This window comes from Pristiophorus japonicus, chromosome 3, assembly GCF_044704955.1.
Source record: "Pristiophorus japonicus isolate sPriJap1 chromosome 3, sPriJap1.hap1, whole genome shotgun sequence".
NCBI lineage: Eukaryota > Metazoa > Chordata > Chondrichthyes > Pristiophoridae > Pristiophorus > Pristiophorus japonicus.
The window spans coordinates 16,458,298-16,478,257 of NC_091979.1; the positions used below are offsets into that span (position 1 = coordinate 16,458,298).

At 47.7% G+C, this 19,960-nt stretch overlaps 1 protein-coding gene across 4 annotated transcripts in view; it reads left to right on the forward strand.

The window, feature by feature from the left end:
• The window catches only part of cfap65 (cilia and flagella associated protein 65), a 282,488-nt gene that overhangs the window by 177,497 nt on the left and 85,031 nt on the right, over positions 1–19,960 (forward strand). For all 4 annotated transcript variants that reach the window (XM_070875227.1, XM_070875229.1, XM_070875228.1 and 1 more), the window contains 3 exons: positions 8,628–8,771; positions 14,042–14,158; positions 17,459–17,596. In XM_070875227.1, coding sequence (XP_070731328.1) covers positions 8,628–8,771; positions 14,042–14,158; positions 17,459–17,596 — 399 coding nt within the window. The remainder of the gene's footprint in view (positions 1–8,627; positions 8,772–14,041; positions 14,159–17,458; positions 17,597–19,960) is intronic.

Sequence of the window (19,960 nt, forward strand, 5' to 3'; positions counted from 1 at the left end):
CTTTTCCTTTTATTTCCTGAATGTTGAATACCCCTGGATGTTGAGTTCCCAGCCCTGATCATCCTGGAGCCACGTCTCTGTAATCCCAATCACATCATATTTGTTAACATCTATTTGCACAGTTAATTCATCCACCTTATTGCAGATACTCCTTGCATTCAGACACAAAGCCTTCAGGCTTGTTTTTTTAACACCCTTTGTCCTTTTAGAATTTTGCTGTACAATGGCCCTTTTTGTTCTTTGCCTTGGGTTTCTCTGCCCTCCACTTTTCCTCATCTCCTTTCTGTCTTTTGCTTTTGCCTCCTTTTTGTTTCCCTCTGTCTCCCTGCATTGGTTCCCATCCCCCTGCCATATTAGTTTAATTCCTCCCCAACAGCACTAGCAAACACTCCCCCTAGGACATTGGTTCCGGTCCTGCCCAGGTGCAGACCATCCGGTTTGTACTGGTCCCACCTCCCCCAGAACCGGTTCCAATGCCCCAGGAATTTGAATCCCTCCCTGCTGCACCACTGCTCAAGCCACGTATTCATCTGCGCTATCCTGCGATTCCTACTCTGACTATCACGTGGCACTGGCAGCAATCCCGAGATTACTACTTTTGAGGTCCTACTTTTTAATTTAGCTCCTAGCTGCTTAAATTCGTTTCGTAGGACCTCATTCCTTTTTTTACCTATGTCGTTGGTACCAATGTGCACCACGACAACTGGCTGATCTCCCTCCCTTTTTAGAATGTCCTGCACCCGCTCCGAGACATCCTTGACCCTTGCACCAGGGAGGCAACATACCATCCTGGAGTCTCGGTTGCGGCCGCAGAAACGCCTATCTATTCCCCTTACAATTGAATCCCCTATCACTATCGCTCTCCCACTCTTTTTCCTGCCCTCCTGTGCAACAGAGCCAGCCACGGTGCCATGAACTTGGCTGCTGCTGCCCTCCCCTGATGAGTCATCCCCCTCAACAGTACCCAAAGCAGTGTATCTGTTTTGCAGGGGGATGACCACAGGGGACTCCTGCACTACCTTCCTTGCACTGCTCTTCCTGTTGGTCTTCCATTCCCTATCTGGCTGTGGACCCTTTCCCTGCAGTACACGAATGGAATGTTGGCCTTCATTGCGAGAGGGATGGAGTCCAAAAGCAGGGAGGTCTTGCTGCAACTGTATAAGGTATTGGTAAGGCCGCACCTGGAGTACTGCGTGCAGCTTTGGTCACCTTACTTAAGGAAGGATATACTGGCTTTGGAAGGGTTACAGAGACGATTCACTAGGCTTTTCCAGAAATGAGGGGGTTACCTTATGATGATAGATTGAGTAGACTGGGTCTTTACTCGTTGGAGTTCAGAAGGATGAGGGGTGATCTTATAGAAACATTTAAAATAATGAAAGGGATAGACAAGATAGAGGCAGAGAGGTTGTTTCCACTGGTAGGGGAGACTAGAACTAGGGGGCACAGCCTCAAAATACGGGGGAGCCAATTTAAAACCGAGTTGAGAAAGAATTTCTTCTCCCAGAGGGTTGTGAATCTGTGGCATTCTCTGCCCAAGGAAGCAGTTGAGGCTAGCTCATTGAATGTTTTCAAGTCAAAGATAGATAGATTTTTAACCAATAAGGGAATTAAAGGTTACGGGGAGAGAGCGGGTAAGTGGAGCTGAGTCCACGGCCAGATCAGCCATGATCTTATTGAATGGCGAATCAGGCTCGAGGGGCTAGATGGCCTACTCCTGTTCCTAATTCTTATGTTCTTATGCTTGCTTTGGGAGTCTTGTGTTGGGCATGCGGACAATGTGGCCCGCCCAATGGAGCTGGTCTAGTGTGGTCAGTGCTTTGATGCTGGGGATGTTGGCCTGATCGAGAACACTGACGTTGGTGCGTCTGTCCTCCCAAGTGATTTGCAGTTATTAGTTATTCGCTAGTTATTAGTGCGTAAATAGCCCAACAACTTGTGACAAGTAAGAGATACGGGGCGAGTTGCCAATTTGCGCCGCTCCGCCATTAGCCTCGCGAAAACAGCAGCTCAACTTCAACCTCCCCGTGAGTTCCAAGAAATCGCTGCGTTTGCGTGATAATTACTCCTTAATCTCACCACAGAAAGTTAGGGCTTATACTTTAACAACGCAAGAATCTTCTTAATAAGATTTTATGTTCCTGCAATGCCAGTCAACCTCTCCGGCCCAGAAAAGGAGCAATTAAAACTGTTGAGTCTCAGTCCTGTAGGTAGTAAATTGTTCCTAGAGATATAAATTTTTTTTTTTATTATTACTTTTCTTTCTCTCAATCCAACCTCTCTTTTCCTCTCTTTAGTTTTCTTTCTGTACCTGATTTGACTTAATTCACCCTATTTCCCACATTACAACAGTGACTACACTCCAAAAGTACTTCAATGGCTTTAAAGCTTTGAGATATCTGGTGGTCGTGAAAGCCACCATATAAATGCAAGTCTTTTTTTCTTTCTTCCTTTACTGTCGTTCCTCAGTTTCATTCCCTATCCTCAAATATCAAAGGAAGGCAAATGAAATGTTGACCTTATTGCAAGGGGGGGGTGGAGTATAAAAGCAAAGAAGTCCTGCTATAGTTACACATGGTATTGGTGAGGCCACACCTGGAGTACTGCATTCAGTTTTGGTCTCTGTATTTAAGGAAGGATATACTTGCATTGGAGGCTGTTCAAAGAAGGTTCATTACGTTTATTCCGGAGATGAGGGGGTTGGCTTATGAAGATAGGTTGAGTAGGTTTGGCCTATACTTATTTGAGTTCAGAAGAATGAGAGGTGATCTTATCGAAACATTTAAGATAATGATGGGGCTCGACAAGGTGGATGCAGAGAGGATGTTTCCATTCATAGGGGAAACTAAAACTAGGGGACCTAGGGCTAGAACCCCCACTTTTGTGGTTATCGCCCAAAAATGGGTGTTATTTCCGGCGTGGAAGGGTTTTCAGATCGCCGGTTTCTCACCCATTCTCAAAACACCTAGTTTACATTTTTGAAAATGGATGTTACCACGAGCGATGACAAATGGGTGGTCGCGTTAAATTTTTCTGACCTTCTGCCATAAAGTGTGGCCGTCCTTAGCAACGGCATGGCAACACTCGATTTCCGCAATTCTGGAGGTCAAGGGTCACCATGACATGCGCAGAAGAGGAGAGAGAGAGGGAGCTCAGAGGAACTGAAGGCGTGTCTGGATGTGGTGTGGCTGCTTTGGGAGGAAGGAGGGAGACTTTCGAGCTTCACAGCAAGTAGGGAAACAAAAATTAGCTGTTACCAGCCACATGTTTGATCAAATTTGCCCTATAATGGAGGGAGAGGAGGAGGCATCACAGCACCCTGTGGAAACTGACGCTGGAGAGAGCAGTGCGGTGGGAGAGGAGCACATTGGAGGCCGCAAAAGAGCCAGGAGATTCTTGGATGAGGCAAATGCATCCCTCCTGCAGGAGGTTGAGTCAGGCTGGGGTAATTTAGCACAGAGAGGGCGTGGGAAGCCCGCCCCAAAGGCCTACCAGAGGATATGGACCGAGATAGCAGAGGTGGTCTCGTCGGCAACCAACGATGTGCATGAGGGCAACCAATGCCGCAAACGATGGAACGACCTTGTGGGATCCGCAAGAGTAAGTATTACATTGATTTACATGTACTTATGTATTTATATAATTTGATTTGTAACAGTCATGAGTGACTATCAGCACATGTGAGGTCTTGCACTTTGACCGGGAATGTTTTACTCAAAGCCTGCGGTCACCGTGTACGTCTTTAGGTAAAGAATGATAATAACCATGATTACATCTGTCGGTTATGTCTTTTATCAGTGTCTGTGACAGTATCAAGCAATGATCTCATGACATGTCGTCCTGATACCTTTTACAGAAGAAGCTGTCGACGATGAGGTCCGAGCAGAGGTGAACGGGTGGGGGGGGCCACCAGTCCCCAGCGACATCACTGAGTTGGAGGAGCGCGTGCTCGCACTCGTGGGGAAGCACCCCCGGATAGGCTGAGACGCATCTGCAGACCTTGAAGTGATGCCACGTAAGTAAAGCTTATACCATTACGTGACCTAATGTCAATAGATGCCACACCAACTCATATCCGAACAATCATATATGATAGATGATTTCTAAAAGTGTCATATAAATAATGCTGGTCTCATGAAAATCATTGCAATGCACAATGCGTTGATGGTCATGAAATGTGATGTCTGCGATGATTTTGAGAGTGGTGGTGCTTTTGTCGTGCATATGCTGTGTGTAGCGCTGGACTCACCTTGTCATCCTAGCACCCCCTTCTCCTCTAATAACCTCATTTGTGTCTTGCAGCTCAGCCAGCAGTGCGACCCCAGGCAAGGCCACAGAGGCCAGAAGGTGGGGGCGCGGGGCAGGAGTCGGCGGACTATCCTACTACATCTGGTGCTGAGGAGCTCCGATTGTCGCCCGTCAATCCACTGAGTCTGTTCTTGACGGATGAGAGCGCGGACTTCGAAGAACCTGCATCGCCACGCTCCAGGAGCCATTCCACGCCAAGGCCATCTAATGGTCCTCTGGTCATTCCCGCCTCCACTCTGGAGCTGCCAGCCCCAAGCACCTCTCCACAGGGCACCTCGTTTGTCTCCAGGACGGCACCGACCCCGCGGCGGCCTCGTGGACGCAGCAGGTCTGTTCCACGAGCGTGACGTGACAGTGGAGAGATGGTACAGTTATCCAGGAGGACTGTAGACATTGGTGACCAGCTCATCGAAGCATTGGGGGGGGCATATCCCGACACCTGGCCACCATCACCATGACCGAGTACATTCCGCGGATGGCGGAGCCCCTGGATGTGATAGCCAGGAGCACTACTGCCACAGGCCTCCCATTGGTCCCTGAGCGCGGCACTCCACCCCTCGGTTCCGCCCCACCACTGCGAACGACAGATGAGAGCAAGGACTAAGGTCCTACTTTTGCATCAGAAAATGTTGCCCCCTCAGCACCCCCTGCTCCCGTACCTGTGCAACCACCGCATCTGCCTTTTCCCCCCCGCAATGAGGCACCGTCTGAGGAGTTCCTCGGCCAGGGGAGAAGAAGGAGAGGGGGGAAGGAAACTGAGGTGCATGTGTGCAGGTGATGGCTGTGTTATATGTCCATCTGGGTGTATGCAATTTGTTGCAATGTTTGGGGTCTGGGGCCCGCGCTCCTGCTTTGCCTTAGTATTCTGTGTTGGTGGACATGTTGAACATGTGATTTATGTCAATGGTAGAAAAAGTTGGGTGTGGGCGGGGGTTGGGTGTTATTGGCTGTGATTTCAGACCAATGTTGCTATTAAACTTTTGTTATTGAACATAACCTTGTTGCGCATTGTCTCAGATAGCTAGACCGTTACACGCTGGTGATTCTTTACCATGAAAGGGTTAAATACAACTTAACATCAATCATCGTAAACTTTAACTGGCACCAAGATGATGGGCACCATTGATGTCTGAGCTGCACACAAACAGCAGTGTGTCAGCGTTGTCACTCACATCAACGCTCTTTCAGGCAAATCTTTCCGATATCAGCTCCTCACATAAGAGTGGGATTTAACAAATGCCAGCCACATTGCTGGCATCCGTCCCGGTTAGTTCCACTTTTTGTGGGCAGTTTTTTGAACGGGCGATATTCTGGCCGATATGTGTGCGAGGTGGTGAAACTGACGTGCGATCTCCATGGCCACGAGTTTGGGTAAATATGCTCTTTACGACAAAAAACAGTCGCCGGGCGTTATTATTCAATCTCGACGTCAAGTCCATGAGGAAAGTAATCCTGGGCGATAATATGGGCATTGATAGGGCCCATTCTGCTGATTCCGCCCCCAAAAAATGGGCGGGCGGTAATATTTTTTCCCGACATTAAGCCCATTGGGAAAATAACGCTCGGCGATAAGTTTCCGAAAAAAGCCCGTCAGTTTCCATTTTGTGCCAAAATGGGCGATATATGGGCGTTATACATCATTTCAGCTTAAAATGGGTGTTAAGTGGGTGTTAAGCATGCAAAAAAAGTGAAGGTTCTAGCCCCTAGTCATAGAATAAGGGGCCGCCCATTTAAAACTGAGATGAGGAGGAATTTCTTCTCTCAGAGGGTTGTAAATCTTTGGAATTCTCTGGGTCATTGAATATATTTAAGACAGAGGTAGACAAATTTTTGAGCGATAAGGGAGTAAAGGGTTATGGGGAGTGGGCAGGGAAGTGGAGCTGAGTCCATGATCAGATCAGCCATGATCTTATTGAATAGCGGAGCAGGCTCGAGGGGACAAATGGCCGACTCCTGCTCCTATTTCTTATGTTCTTATTAAGGAGGAGATAGACTGTTGGTCCCGACATTCAGCTGAGGTCCCAGATGTCCCGTTGCCCTCGCACCTCCGACAATTTTGAGCTGAAGGATAAGGAAAAAAATCTACCAAGCGGAGCACGTTGCAACATGCTCGACTCCTGGAAAATCTAGGCCATTAAGTACTTATTCAGCCTTGGCCCAAGTCGGAAGTACTCTCGCCTCTTATTAGAAGTAAGAGCGAGGGTCAGATTGCGTCACTTAGACTTCAAGTGAAACCTGCTGGAGCTTTACATTTGCACAAGATTGATATAAGAAAGACTTGCATTTATGTAGCGCCTTTCACGACCACCGGATCTCTCAAAGCTCTTTACAGCCTATGAAGTAATTTTGGAGTGTAATCACTGTTATAATGTGGGTAACGTGGCAATCAACTTGCGCACAGCAAACTCACACAAACATTAATGTGATAATGTCCAGATAATCTGTTTTTTGTTATGTTGATTAAGGAATAAATATTGGCCAGGGCAGTGGGGATAACTCCCCTGCTCTTCTTCAAAATAGTGCCATGGGATCTTTTACATCTACCTGAGAGGGCAGATAGGGCTGGCTATTTTTCATCTCTCACCTCTGAGGCAGATGATTGTGAGTTCAAGACCCACTCCAGAGATTTGCGCACAAAATCTAGAGAGACACTCCCAGTGTCAATACTGAGGGAATGCTGCATTGTCACAGGTGTCATCTTTCGGATGAGGCATTAAACCAAGGTTTCATCTGCCCTCTCAGGTAAACAATCCCATGACTTTATTCGGAAAAATTGCAAGGGAGTTACCCTCGGTGTACCGGCCAATATGTATTCTACAACCAACATCACTTTAAAAAAAACTATTATGTGGTCATTATCACATTGCTGTTTGACCTTGAATCTGGCACCAAGCTTATGCTCTGAAGGGCAGTAGTAATACCCGCCCTCCTATATGGCTCGGAGATGTGGACCATATACAGCAGACACCTCAAAGTGCTGGAGAAGTACCACCAGCGCTACCTCCGCAAGATTCCGCAAATCCACTGGGAGGACAGACGCACCTATGTCAGTGTTCTCAATCAGGCCAACATCCCCAGAATCAAAGCACTGACCACACTCGACCAGCATGCCCGACACGAGACTCCCTAAACAAGTACTCTGCTCGGAACTCCTACACGGCAAGCAAGCCGCGGGCAGAGGAAACGTTTCAAGAACACCCTCAAAGTCTCCTTGATAAAGTGCAACATCCCCACCGGCATCTGGGAATCCCTGGCCCAAGACTGCCCTAAGTGGAGGAAGAGCATCCGGGAGGGCGCTGAGCACCTCGAGTCTCGTCGCCGAGAGCATGCCGAAACCAAGTGCAGGCAGCGGAAGGAGCGTGCGGCAAACCAGGCTCCCCGTCCACCCCTTCCCTCAACCACTGTCTGCCCCACCTGTGACAGAGACTGTAATTCCTTTATTAGAGTGTTCAGTCACCTGAGAACTCACTTTTAGAGTGGAAGCAAGTCTTCCTCGATTTCGAGGGACTGCCTATGATGATGATGATGTTTGTAGGACCTTGCGGTGTGCAAATTAGCTTTCATGTTTCCTACATTATAACAGCGACTACTCTTCAAAAAGTACTTAATTGATTGTAAAGTTCTTAGCCTTTATTACAAAGGGGATGGAATATAAAAGCAGGGAAGTCCTGCTACAACTGTACAGGGTATTGGTGAGGCCACAGCTGGAGTACTGTGTACAGTTTTGGTTTCCGTATTTAAGAAAGGATATACTTGCTTTGGAGGCAGTTCATAGAAGGTTTACTTGGTTGATTCCGGAGATGAGGGGTTGACTTATGAGGAAAGGTTGAGTAAGTTGGGCCTCTACTCATTGGAATTCAGAAGAATGACAGGTGATCTTAGCGAAACGTATAAGATTATGAGCAGGCATAATCTTAGAATAAGGGGCTGCCCTGGGATGAGAAGGAATTTCTTCTCTCAGAGGGTTGTAAATCTGTGGAATTCGCTGCCTCAGAGAGCTGTGGAAGCTGGGTCATTGAATAAATTTAAGACAGAGATAGACAGTTTCTTAACCCATAAGGGAATAAGGGGTTATGGGGAGCGGGCAGGGAAGTGGACCTCAGTCCATGATCGTATTAAATGGCGGAGCAGGCTTGAGGGGCCGTATGGCCTACTCCTATTTCTTATGTTCTTAGTGTAAAGATCAAATAGCTTGTCGATATTCAATGTTTGGTAAAAGTTATAAAGAATTGCCACCGGGCGAGGTATTGGCGAGTTCCTGCACCAATGCGAGCAAGACAAATTTCCAAAACCCTGGGATTTTCTTCTTTTTTTTGCAGCTAATGTTTATGTCAGAAGAGCGGATTTCTTTTGGAAATGTTCCTGTCTTCACAAAATGTAGCCGCATCATCTTTCTGTACAACGTTTCCGAGACAGAAATCATCACGTACAGCTGGCACTCGACATCAACGCACGTCAGTGAGGTAAGAGGTTTACCAACTTCTCCAGAGCACAAGATCATTAGGTGATAACACTGGGACCATATTTATTTTAATGGACCCGGTCTTGGGTATTCAGTTTTTAGGTTTTCGGGGCGTTAATGACAGCAGGGCGGCACTGATACCGTCTGGAAAAGCTTTGCGCCTCAGTCAGCAAAGTTGGGCTGCTGGGCCCTGAGTGTGGGGCAGAGCGCTAAGGGAGGCGTTGCCCACCTCTCTTAGGGCGCTAGGCCGGCTGAGCATGGGAAAATCCCGAGCTAAAGAGCCGGCCTGGGAGCGCTCAAAGAGGAGACCCGGGGAGAAAAAAAAAACCCTCCCAAAAACATTCCCAATACCAAGCCCACGCCACCACCAACATAAATCGTAAAGAAAATAAAAATCAATCAGACTTAACTGAGGTGGACCTTACTAACCTCACTGCAGCCGCTGCAGCTCGGACCGCCCGCTTTCACAGGCGGTCCCACCAGGGGGCGCTGCGGGGCGCTACGGGTCGGGCGGGACTCAAAAATCGAGCCGGTGTCGCAACCAAGGGCATTGCACACCGGCTCACCTCTCCCGGGCGGTAATGCTCAGCGCCTCCCGCCGATACCAGCCCCAAAAACCCCCGGCGAGGCACTGGAAGCTGGCCCCACGCCCAGAAGAGCTCACCCGCCGCCATTGCTGCCCCTCCGGGGCAAAAACAGAGACAAACGGCAGTGGAAAATCCAGCCCACCAAGGTCTTTATTCAATTTCATTAATAAATATGAAAAAAAAATCCAACTTTTCCTGCCTGGGAACTAATGGTTTATTATTTGGCTGCATCGAAAGATTTTGTGTCAACTTCCTTGACCGTTTTCAGGGCAGGTTCCTGAAACAGGCACTTGACACTCATTTGCACACGCAAAGTACCTAATATCTCATTAAGGCAGCCGCCAAGGATGCCTGAATATCGCCCAATATGATGTTGAGTATTTCAAGTGCCTTTCGGACTCGGGACGACACTCTGCGAAATTGGTATATTCCGCCTCCCCCTCTTCCCCCTCCTCCCCACCCCCGTAATCAATCTCCCTGCCTACCTCCTCAGGCTAATGCAAGAGTTGCAGGATTTTAATTCAGCTTCCTTCACCACAGACAGTCTGTTACCAATATTCCCTTTTCCCAACTCCAAAACAATGGAGAGGCCTCTGCCCCACCTCTCCTCCTCCACTGCCCAAAACGCTCAGCAATGCCTTTATCGTTTCATATCGCCTTGGTTGCCTGACCACTTCCATCCTCCAGTGAACTTCAACTCACCCAGAATGCTGTAGCTGATATTGTGTCCCACACTTGTGCTCACCAAGCTCCACTGTGCCTCAGCAAATGAACTTTTAACATAGAAACATAGAAAATAGGTGCAGGTGTAAGCCATTCGGCCCTTCGACCCTGCACCGCCATTCAATAAGAACATAAGAACATAAGAATTAGGAACAGGAGTAGGCCATCTAGTCCCTCGAGCCTGCTCCGCCATTCAACAAGATCATGGCTGATCTGGCCGTGGACTCAGCTCCACTTACCCGCCCGCTCCCCGTAACCCTTAATTCCCTTATTGGTTAAAAATCTATCTATCTGCGACTTGAATACATTCAATGAGCTAGCCTCAACTGCTTCCTTGGGCAGAGAATTCCACAGATTCACAACCCTCTGGGAGAAGAAATTCCTTCTCAACTCGGTTTTAAATTGGCTCCCCCGTATTTTGAGGCTGTGCTCCCTAGTTCTAGTCTCCCCTACCAGTGGAAACAACCTCTCTGCCTCTATCTTGTCTATCCCTTTCATTATTTTAAATGTTTCTATAAGATCACCCCTCATCCTTCTGAACTCCAACGAGTAAAGACCCAGATCATGTCTGATCATTCCCTCAGTATCCCTTTCCCGCTTTCTCTCCATACCCCTTGATCCCTTTAGCCGTAAGGGCCATATCTAACTCCCTCTTGAATATATCCAATGAACTGACATCAACAACTCTCTGCGGCAGGGAATTCAACAGGTTAACAACTCTCTGAGTGAAGAAGTTTCTCCTCATCTCAGTCCTAAATGGCCTACCCCTTATCCTAAGACTATGTTCCCTGGTTCTGGACTTCCCCAACATCGGGAACATTCTTCCCGCATCTAACCTGTCCAGTCCACTCAGAATCTTATATGTTTCTATGAGACCCCCTCTCATCCTTCTAAACTCCAGTGAATAAAGACCCAGTTGATCCAGTCTCTCCTCATATGACAGTCCAGCTATCCCTTCACTGCACTCCCTCAATAGCAAGAACATCCTTCCTCAGATTAGGAGACCAAAACTGAACACAATATTCCAGGTGAGGCCTCACTAAGGCCTTGTACAACTGCAGTAAGACTTCCCTGCTCCTATACTCAAATCCCCTAGCTATGAAGGCCAACATACCATTTGCCTTCTTCACCGCCTGCTGTACCTGCATGCCAACTTTCAATGACTGATGAACCATGACACCCAGGTCTCGTTGCACCTCCCCTTTTCTGAATCTGCCGCCATTCAGATAATATTCTGCCTTTGTGTTTTTGCCCCCAAAATGGATAACCTCACATTTATCCACATTATACTGCATCTGCCATGCATTTGCCTACTCACCTAACCTGTCCAAGTCACCCTGCATCCTCTTAGCGTCCTCCTCACAGCTCACACCGCCACCCAGTTTAGTGTCATCTGCAAACTTGGAGACATTCAATTCCTTCATCCAAATCGTTAATGTATATTGTAAAGGGCTGGGGTCCCAGCACTGAGCCCTGCGACACTCCACTAGTCACTGCCTGCCATTCTGAAAAGGACCCGTTTATCCCGACTCTCTGCTTTCTGTCTGCCAACCAGTTCTCTATCCACATCAGTACATTACCCCCAATTACCCCCAATACCATGTGCTTTGATTTTGCACACCAATCTCTTGTGTGGGACCTTGTCAAAAGCCTTTTGAAAGTCCAAATACACCACATCCACTGGTTCTCCCTTGTCCACTCTGCTAGTTACATCCTCAAAAAATTCCAGAAGATTTGTCAAGCATGATTTCCCTTTCATAAATCCATGCTGACTTGGACCGATCCTGTCACTGCTTTCCAAATGCACTGCTATTTCATCCTTAATGATTGATTCCAACATTTTCCCCACTACTGATGTCAGGCTAACTAGTCTATAATTACCCATTTTCTCTCTCCCTCCTTTTTTAAAAAGTGGTGTTACATTAGCTGCCCTCCAGTCCATTGGAATTGATCCAGAGTCGATAGACGATTGGAAAATGATCACCAATGCCTCCACTATTTCTAGGGCCACTTCCTTAAGTACTCTGGGATGCAGACTATCAGGCCCCGGGAATTTATCAGCTTTCAATCCCTAACACAATTTCCCACCTAATAAGGATATCCTTCAGTTCCTCCTTCTCACCAGACCCACTGTCCCCTAGTACATTCGGAAGGTTATTTGTGTCTTCCACCGTGAAGACAGAATCAAAGTATTTGTTCAATTGGTCTGCCATTTCTTTGTTCCCCATTATAAATTCACCTGAATCCGACTGCAAGGGACCTACATTTGTCTTCACTAATCTTTTTCTCTTCACATATTTATAGAAGCTTTTGCTGTCAGTTTTTATGTTCGCTGTAAGCTTCCTCTCGTACTCTATTTACCCCCTCTTAATTAAACCCTTTGTCCTCCTCTGCTGAATTCTAAATTTCTCTCAGTCCTCAGGTTTGTTACTTTTTCGAGCCAATTTATATGCCTCTTCCTTGGTTTTAACACTATCCTTAATTTCTCTTGTTAGCCACGGTTGAGCCACCTTCCCCGTTTTATTTTTACTCCAGACAGGGATGTACATAACATCTATGTCCTCGCCTCCAATTCCCTCCGTGGCCTTACCTGTCTTTTCCTCAGTGATCACGTGCAGCCACGCGTCTCTGCACCCACCCTCCAGTCTTCCGATGCCAATTTATTGTTTGTTCCCCACTTCCTCCATTCCACTGGTGACAGACTGCTCCTTCATGTTCTCTCCCTGTGGGACTCCCCTCCTCCACAACACTTTGCCTATATATTGCTCCTTTGATAGAGTTAAACCTCCCAGGGCATTTCACAGGAGCATTATCAAAAATAATTTGATACCAAGCCACATATTAGGACAGGTGACCAAAAAGCTTGGTCAAAGGCTTTAAGGAGCATCTTAAAAGAGGAGAGAGAGCAGGAGAGGTTTAGGGAGGGAATTCCAGAGCCCGGGGCCCAGACAGCTGAAGGCACGGTCGCCAATGGTGGAGTGAAAAAAAATCAGAAGGATGCACAAGAGGCCAGGATTTGAGGAGCGCAGAGATCTCGGTCGGTTGTAGGGCTGGAGGAGGTTATAGAAATAGGGAGGGTTTTCAAAAGCCCCCATCACTTCGCCAATGCTTTTCACCCCCTCCCTTTCGATCACTCCCTTTCCTCCTGTTTGGTTTCTATACTTTTTCACCCGCAATCTGTAAAACACTTCGAGATATCTTTCTGTACGTGAAGAGTGGTATAGAGATGTGAGGTGCTATAAAATAATAGTGCAGTATGTGAGACCATTTGCTCTCCTCATTTCGATCCATGTGCCACTCTCTTGGTTGAGCATTATTTTTTTAAATTTAGCTGTATAGGTTGGGTATTCTATGGCGAGTGACTCCCCAAAGTCTTTCCGTCATCTACAAGGCACAAGTCAGGAGTGTGATAGAATACTCTCCACTTGCCTGGATGAGCGCAGCCCCAACAACACTCAAGAAGCTCGACACCATCCAGGACAAAGCAGCCCGGTTGATTGGCACCCCATCCACCACCTTCAACATTCACTCCCTCCACCACCGGCGCACCATCTACAAGCAACTCGCTAAGGCTTCTTCGGCAGCACATCTGAAATCCGCGACCTCCACCACCTAGAAGGTCATGACGCATGGGAACACCACCAGCTGCAAGTTCCCCTCCAAGTCACACACCATCCTGATTTGGAAATGTATTGCTGTTCCTTCATCGTCGCTGGGTCAAAATCCTGGAGCTCCCTCCCTAACAGCACTGTGGGAGTACCTTGACCACACGGACTGCAGCGGTTCAAGAAGGCGGCTCACCACCACCTTCTCAAGGGGCAATTCAGGGATGGCCAATAAATGCCAGCCTTGCCAGTGACGTTCACATCCCAGAACAAATTTAAAAAATAAATAGTGGCTCAGGAGTACGTTGCGTTGTGTCTGTCCATGTCCTGCTAACTTGTCTCTGTTCTTTTTAAAGGTATTGAGTGTTGCTCCTGCCTCTGGAATGCTTCAGCCTGGGGACAGCACACATTGTATTGCCACACTGAGATCACATAAAAATCCCTGCTTCTATGACCTGGATCTAATCTGTGAGGTAATAATTTATTTTTAACTTTTGCATAAAAAGGTTTGAACCGGGAAGCTATGCCCTTAGAAACCACTGGAGACAACAGTGGCCTTACCCCTATTTTTTTTGCCTGAAACTGCTCTACTCCAGCTCTTGAAAGGATTGCTCTCTCAGTGGGTAGCACCCTCGCCTCCGAGTCAGACGGTTGTGGGTTTAAGTCCCACTCCAGAGACTTGAGCAGAAAAATCTAGGCCGACACTCCCAGTGTAGTACTGAGGGAGCGCTGCACTGTCGGAGATGCCGTCTTTCAGATGGAACATTAAAGCAATGCCTCCTCGAGTGGATGTAAAATATCTCATGGCACTATTTCAAAAAAACAGCACGGGAATTCTCCCCAGTGAACTGGCCAATATTTATCCCTCAACCGCGTTCCCTACATTACAACAGTGACTACACAAAAAAAAGTACTTAATTGGTTGTAAAGTGTTTTGGAGCATCCTGCGGTCGTGAAAGGCGCTATATAAATGCAAGAAAACATTGGGTCCATTGTGCCCTATTCTGGGCACCACACTTTAGGAAGGATGTCAAGGACTTAAGAGAGGATACAGAGGAGATATACCAGAATGGCACCAGGGATGAGGGACTTCAATTATGTGGCGAGATTGGAGAAGCTGGGATTGTTCTCCTTAGAACAGAGAAGGTGAAGAGAAGATTTAATAAATTATGAAGGGTTTTGATAAGAGTAGATTGGAAGAAACTGTTTCAACTGGCAGGAGGGTCAATAAGCAGAGGACACAGATTTATTGGAGTTTAGAAGAATGAGAGGTGATCTTATTGAAACACATAAGATTCTGAGGGGGCTCAACAAGGTGGATGCAGAGAGGATATTTCATAAGAATTAGGAACAGGAGTAGGCCATCTAGCCCCTCGTGCCTGCTCCGCCATTCAAAAAGATCATGGCTGATCTGGCCGTGGACTCAGCTCCACTTACCCGCCCGCTCCCCGTAACCCTTAATTCCCTTATTGGTTAAAAATCTATCTATCTGTGATTTGAATACATTCAATGAGCTAGCCTCAACTGCTTCCCTGGGCAGTGAATATCGGCCCAACCACCTCAACCTTTCTTCAAATAATAACCTGTATGCATCTGTGAGTATGCTCACAGGCTTGTAGAGCTATTGAGGAGTCCGTGTTAGAAACGTAGAAACACAGAAAATAGGTGCAGGAGTAGGCCATTCGGCCCTTCGAGCCTGCACCGCCATTCAATGAGTTCATGGCTGAACATGCAACTTCAGTACCCCATTCCTGTTTTCTCGCCATACCCCTTGATCTCCCTAGTAGTAAGGACTACATCTAACTCCTTTTTGAATATATTTAGTGAGTTGGCCTCAACAACTTTCTGTGGTAGAGAATTCCACAGGTTCACCACTCTCTGGGTGAAGAAGCTTCTCCTCATCTCAGTCCTAAATGGCTTACCCCTTATCCTTAGACTGTGACCCCTGGTTCTGGACTTCCCCAACATTGGGAACATTCTTCCTGCATCTAACCTGTCTAAACCCGTCAGAAATTTAAACGTTTCTATGAGATCCCCTCTCATTCTTCTGAACTCCAGTGAATACAAGCCCAGTTGATCCAGTCTTTCTTGATATGTCAGTCCCGCCATCCCGGGAATCAGTCTGGTGAACCTTCGCTGCACTCCCTCAATAGCAAGAATGTCCTTCCTCAGATTAGGAGACCAAAACTGTACACAATACTCCAGGTGTGGCCTCACCAAGGCCCTGTACAACTGTAGCAACACCTCCCTGCCCCTGTACTCAAATCCCCTCGCTATGAAGGCCAACCTGCCATTTGCTTTCTTAACCGCCTGCTGTACCTGCATGCCAACCTTCAATGACTGATGTACCATGACACCCAGATCTCGTTGCACCTCCCCTTTTCCTAATCTGTCATCATTCAGATAATAGTCTATCTCTCTGTTTTTACCACCAAAGAGCCAGTGGGAAGATGAAGAGAACATTCTTTTGCAGCATGTTTCTTTGACCTTGAACGCGCTGCCTGAAAGGGCGGTGGAAGCAGATTCAATAGTGACTTTCAAAGGGGAATTGGATAAATACTTGAAATGGAAAGAACTGCAGGCCTGTGGGGAAAGAGCAGGGCGGGGGGGGGGGGGGGGGGAGGGGAGGGCGGGTGGGGGCGGGGGGAGGGGGGCAGTGGGATTAATTGGATCGCTCTTTCAAAGAGCCAGCACGGGCACGATGGGCTGAATGGCCTCCTTCTGTGTAGTATGGTTCTATGATTCTATGGTGCAGTAGAGTAGTCTTCTGAGTTCAGGCACATCAATGGACAGAGTAGAGGAGGCTTTATGCTGAATCTAATTGCCCGATGTGTGACCTGGGAGAGCTTGATGTTGACACTGGGTGCCCGAAATGTTCCATCCACTTTGATGAGCATCAAATTCACTTTTTTTTTAAGAGGAACGAAACAGTTTTGTGCGCAATCTGGAACATTTCCAGGAAAGGCCCAAGTTGTGGGTTATTGATTACATTATTGTGGGTTTGTGTGTTTAAGATGATTAAAGGAGTCGATAGGGTAGATAGGGAGAAACTATGTCTTCTGGTGGGTGTTGGGGTGGGAGAGAGGGAGGCGTGGTGTCCAGAACAAGGGGGCATAACCTTAAAATCAGAGCCAGGCCATTCAGGGGTGATGTCAGGAAGCACTTCGTCACACAAAGGGCAGTGGAAATCTGGAAAACTCTCCCCCAAAAACCTGTTGAGGCTGAGGGGTCAATTTAAAATTTGAAATTGATAGATTTTTGTTAGGCACGGGTATTGAGGATTACAGGACCAAGGCCGACGTTAAGATACGGATCAGCAACGATTGAATTTGAATGGCGGAACAGGTTTGAGGGGCTGAATGGTCTCCTCCTATTCCTGTATACGTTGTAAATCTGATCATAACTGACTTGCCCACCCCCCAACAGCAGGTTTTTTCTTATTCACGGGATGACAATGCCAGCATTTATTGCCTATCCCTAAATGCCCTTTGGTACAACTGAGTGGCTTGCTGGGCCATTTCAGAGTGCAGTTAAGAGTCAACCACATTGCTGTGGATCTGGGGTTATATATAGGTCAGACCAGGTAAGGGACATAAAGTGAGCCAGGTGGATTTTTACGACAACCTGATAATTTCATGGTCACTGATATTAGCCTTTTTTGTCCCAGATTTATTTAATTAACTGATTTTAAGTTTCCCATGGTGGGATTCTGAACTTGTTTCTCTCAGGTCTTAAGTCTAGTAACATAACCACTATGCTACCATACCCATTAGGTTTACTCCAAGCGACAGGTGACACAGTACCAGAAAGAGCTTCAGGACTGGGAGGAGGAAAAGGAACGGCAGCAAGTTGAATTCACCATCACCGAATGGAGTCTGCTGCACAACCAACACCCGGCTCGTCAGAAACAGGTAGCCACAGCCGACAAACCAGGGCAGGGTGGTGGGACTGGACGGAACTGAAACTACAATGACCGATCACATTGACAGCTGACTTGTCAGCTGGCGCTCGGTGCTGCCTGTTGCTCACTGCTGCCTGAATGTGCAGCACCGTGAGACGGAGGAACGGGCTGGACTTTCCATTTAAATCGCCCCCGCCCGATCCTTAGCGGTGTTCCGGCGGTTGCGTCTTTTTCAACCGCCGGAATGCCGCGGGTGCGCGCTCCTGCGGTTTTCGGCTGCTCCATGCTGGTGGCGACGCACGGTGCGGGAGCGAAGTGGAGCGTGCGGTGTGCGGCAGAGGAGGCCGAGCAACTCGGGAATCTTCGGCTCCCAAGTTGTGCTCACGCGTGCGAGGCTCTCAAGCTCCGTCCCCACCGAGAGGCACAGACGAGACACCAGAGACTGCCGGCCTGCGGCCTCAATTTCCCCCAAAGCATTTTTTTGGCATACTTGAAGAGTTACGCCCGATTTTTTTTGTGGCCCAAGTACGCCAAAAAAAAAGTGTTGTAAGTTTCCCCTTAGGATCTCTTCATTTTGGCTTGGCCTAACCCGAGGGGGGTGAAGCCTTGATCTGCGCCAAAAAGGTCGGGCTGCCATGGTAACCAGTGACACAAGCATACAGCCACCTCGCAACACATTAAAAGAATTGAAAAACACATAATAGCAACTTACCTCCAACCCTGCCGGAAGGGCTTGCTAGTCCAGTCCCATTCTCGGTCCACACCGGTTCGATTCTCCTGCCGGTGCGTTCTCCCGTCCCGAGCCCTGTTCGAGTGGCCTCCTCCTTCCCGGTCAAAAGCTTCCCCCCACCCCCTCTCCCTCCCCCCGCCTCTCTCTTCCTCCCCCATCTCTCTCTCCCCATCTCTCTTACCTTTTCTGCTGTCCGGGCATCTGCTGCACTTACCTGCGCCGATTTCCTTACCTGCGCCATTTCTTTAACTCTGCGCAAGGATTTTATAAGAACATAAGAACATAAGAATTAGGAACAGGAGTAGGCTATCTAGCCCCTTGAGCCTGCTCCGCCATTCAAAAAGATCATGGCTGATCTGGCCGTGGACTCAGCTCCACTTAGCCGCCCGCTCCCCTTAATTCCCTTATTGGTTAAAAATCTATCTATCTGTGATTTGAATACATTCAATGAGCTAGCCTCAACTGCTTCCTTGGGCAGAGAATTCCACAGATTAACAACCCTCTGGGAGAAGAAATTCCTTCTCAACTCGGTTTTAAATTGGCTCCCTCGTATTTTGAGGCTGTGCCCCCTAGTTCTAGTCTCCCCGACCAGTGGAAACAACCTCTCTGCCTCTATCTTGTCTATCCTTTTCATTATTTTAAATGTTTCTATAAGATCACCCCTCATCCTTCTGAATTCCAACGAGTAAAGACCCAGTCTACTCAATCTATCATCATAAGGTAACCCCCTCATCTCCGGAATCAGCCGAGTGAATCGTCTCTGTACCCACTCCAAAGCCAGTATATCCTTCCTTAAGTAAGGTGACCAAAACTGCATAGAAACATAGAAACATAGAAACATAGAAAATAGGTGCAGGAGTAGGCCATTCGGCCCTTCTAGCCTGCACCGCCATTCAATGAGTTCATGGCTGAACATTCAACTTCAGTACCCCATTCCTGCTTTCTCGCCATACCCCTTGATCCCCCTAGCAGTAAGGACCTCATCTAACTCCTTTTTGAATATATTTAGTGAATTGGCCTCAACAACTTTCTGTGGTAGAGAATTCCACAGGTTCACCACTCTCTGGGTGAAGAAGTTCCTCCGCATCTCGGTCCTAAATGGCTTACCCCTTATCCTTAGACTGTGACCCCTGGTTCTGGACTTCCCCAACATTGGGAACATTCTTCCTGCATCTAACCTGTCTAACCCTGTCAGAATTTTATATGTTTCTATGAGGTCCCCTCTCATTCTTCTGAACTCCAGTGAATACAAGCCCAGTTGATCCAGTCTTTCTTGATAGGTCAGTCCCGCCATCCCGGGAATCAGTCTGGTGAACCTTCGCTGCACTCCCTCAATAGCAAGAATGTCCTTCCTCAGGTTAGGAGACCAAAACTGTACACAATACTCCAGGTGTGGCCTCACCAATGCCCTGTACAACTGTAGCAACACCTCCCTGCCCCTGTACTCAAATCCCCTTGCTATGAAGGCCAACATGCCATTTGCTTTCTTAACCGCCTGCTGCACCTGCATGCCAACCTTCAATGACTGATGTACCATGACACCCAGGTCTCTTTGCACCTCCCCTTTTCCTAATCTGTCACCATTCAGATAATAGTCTGTCTCTCTGTTTTTACCACCAAAGTGGATAACCTCACATTTATCCA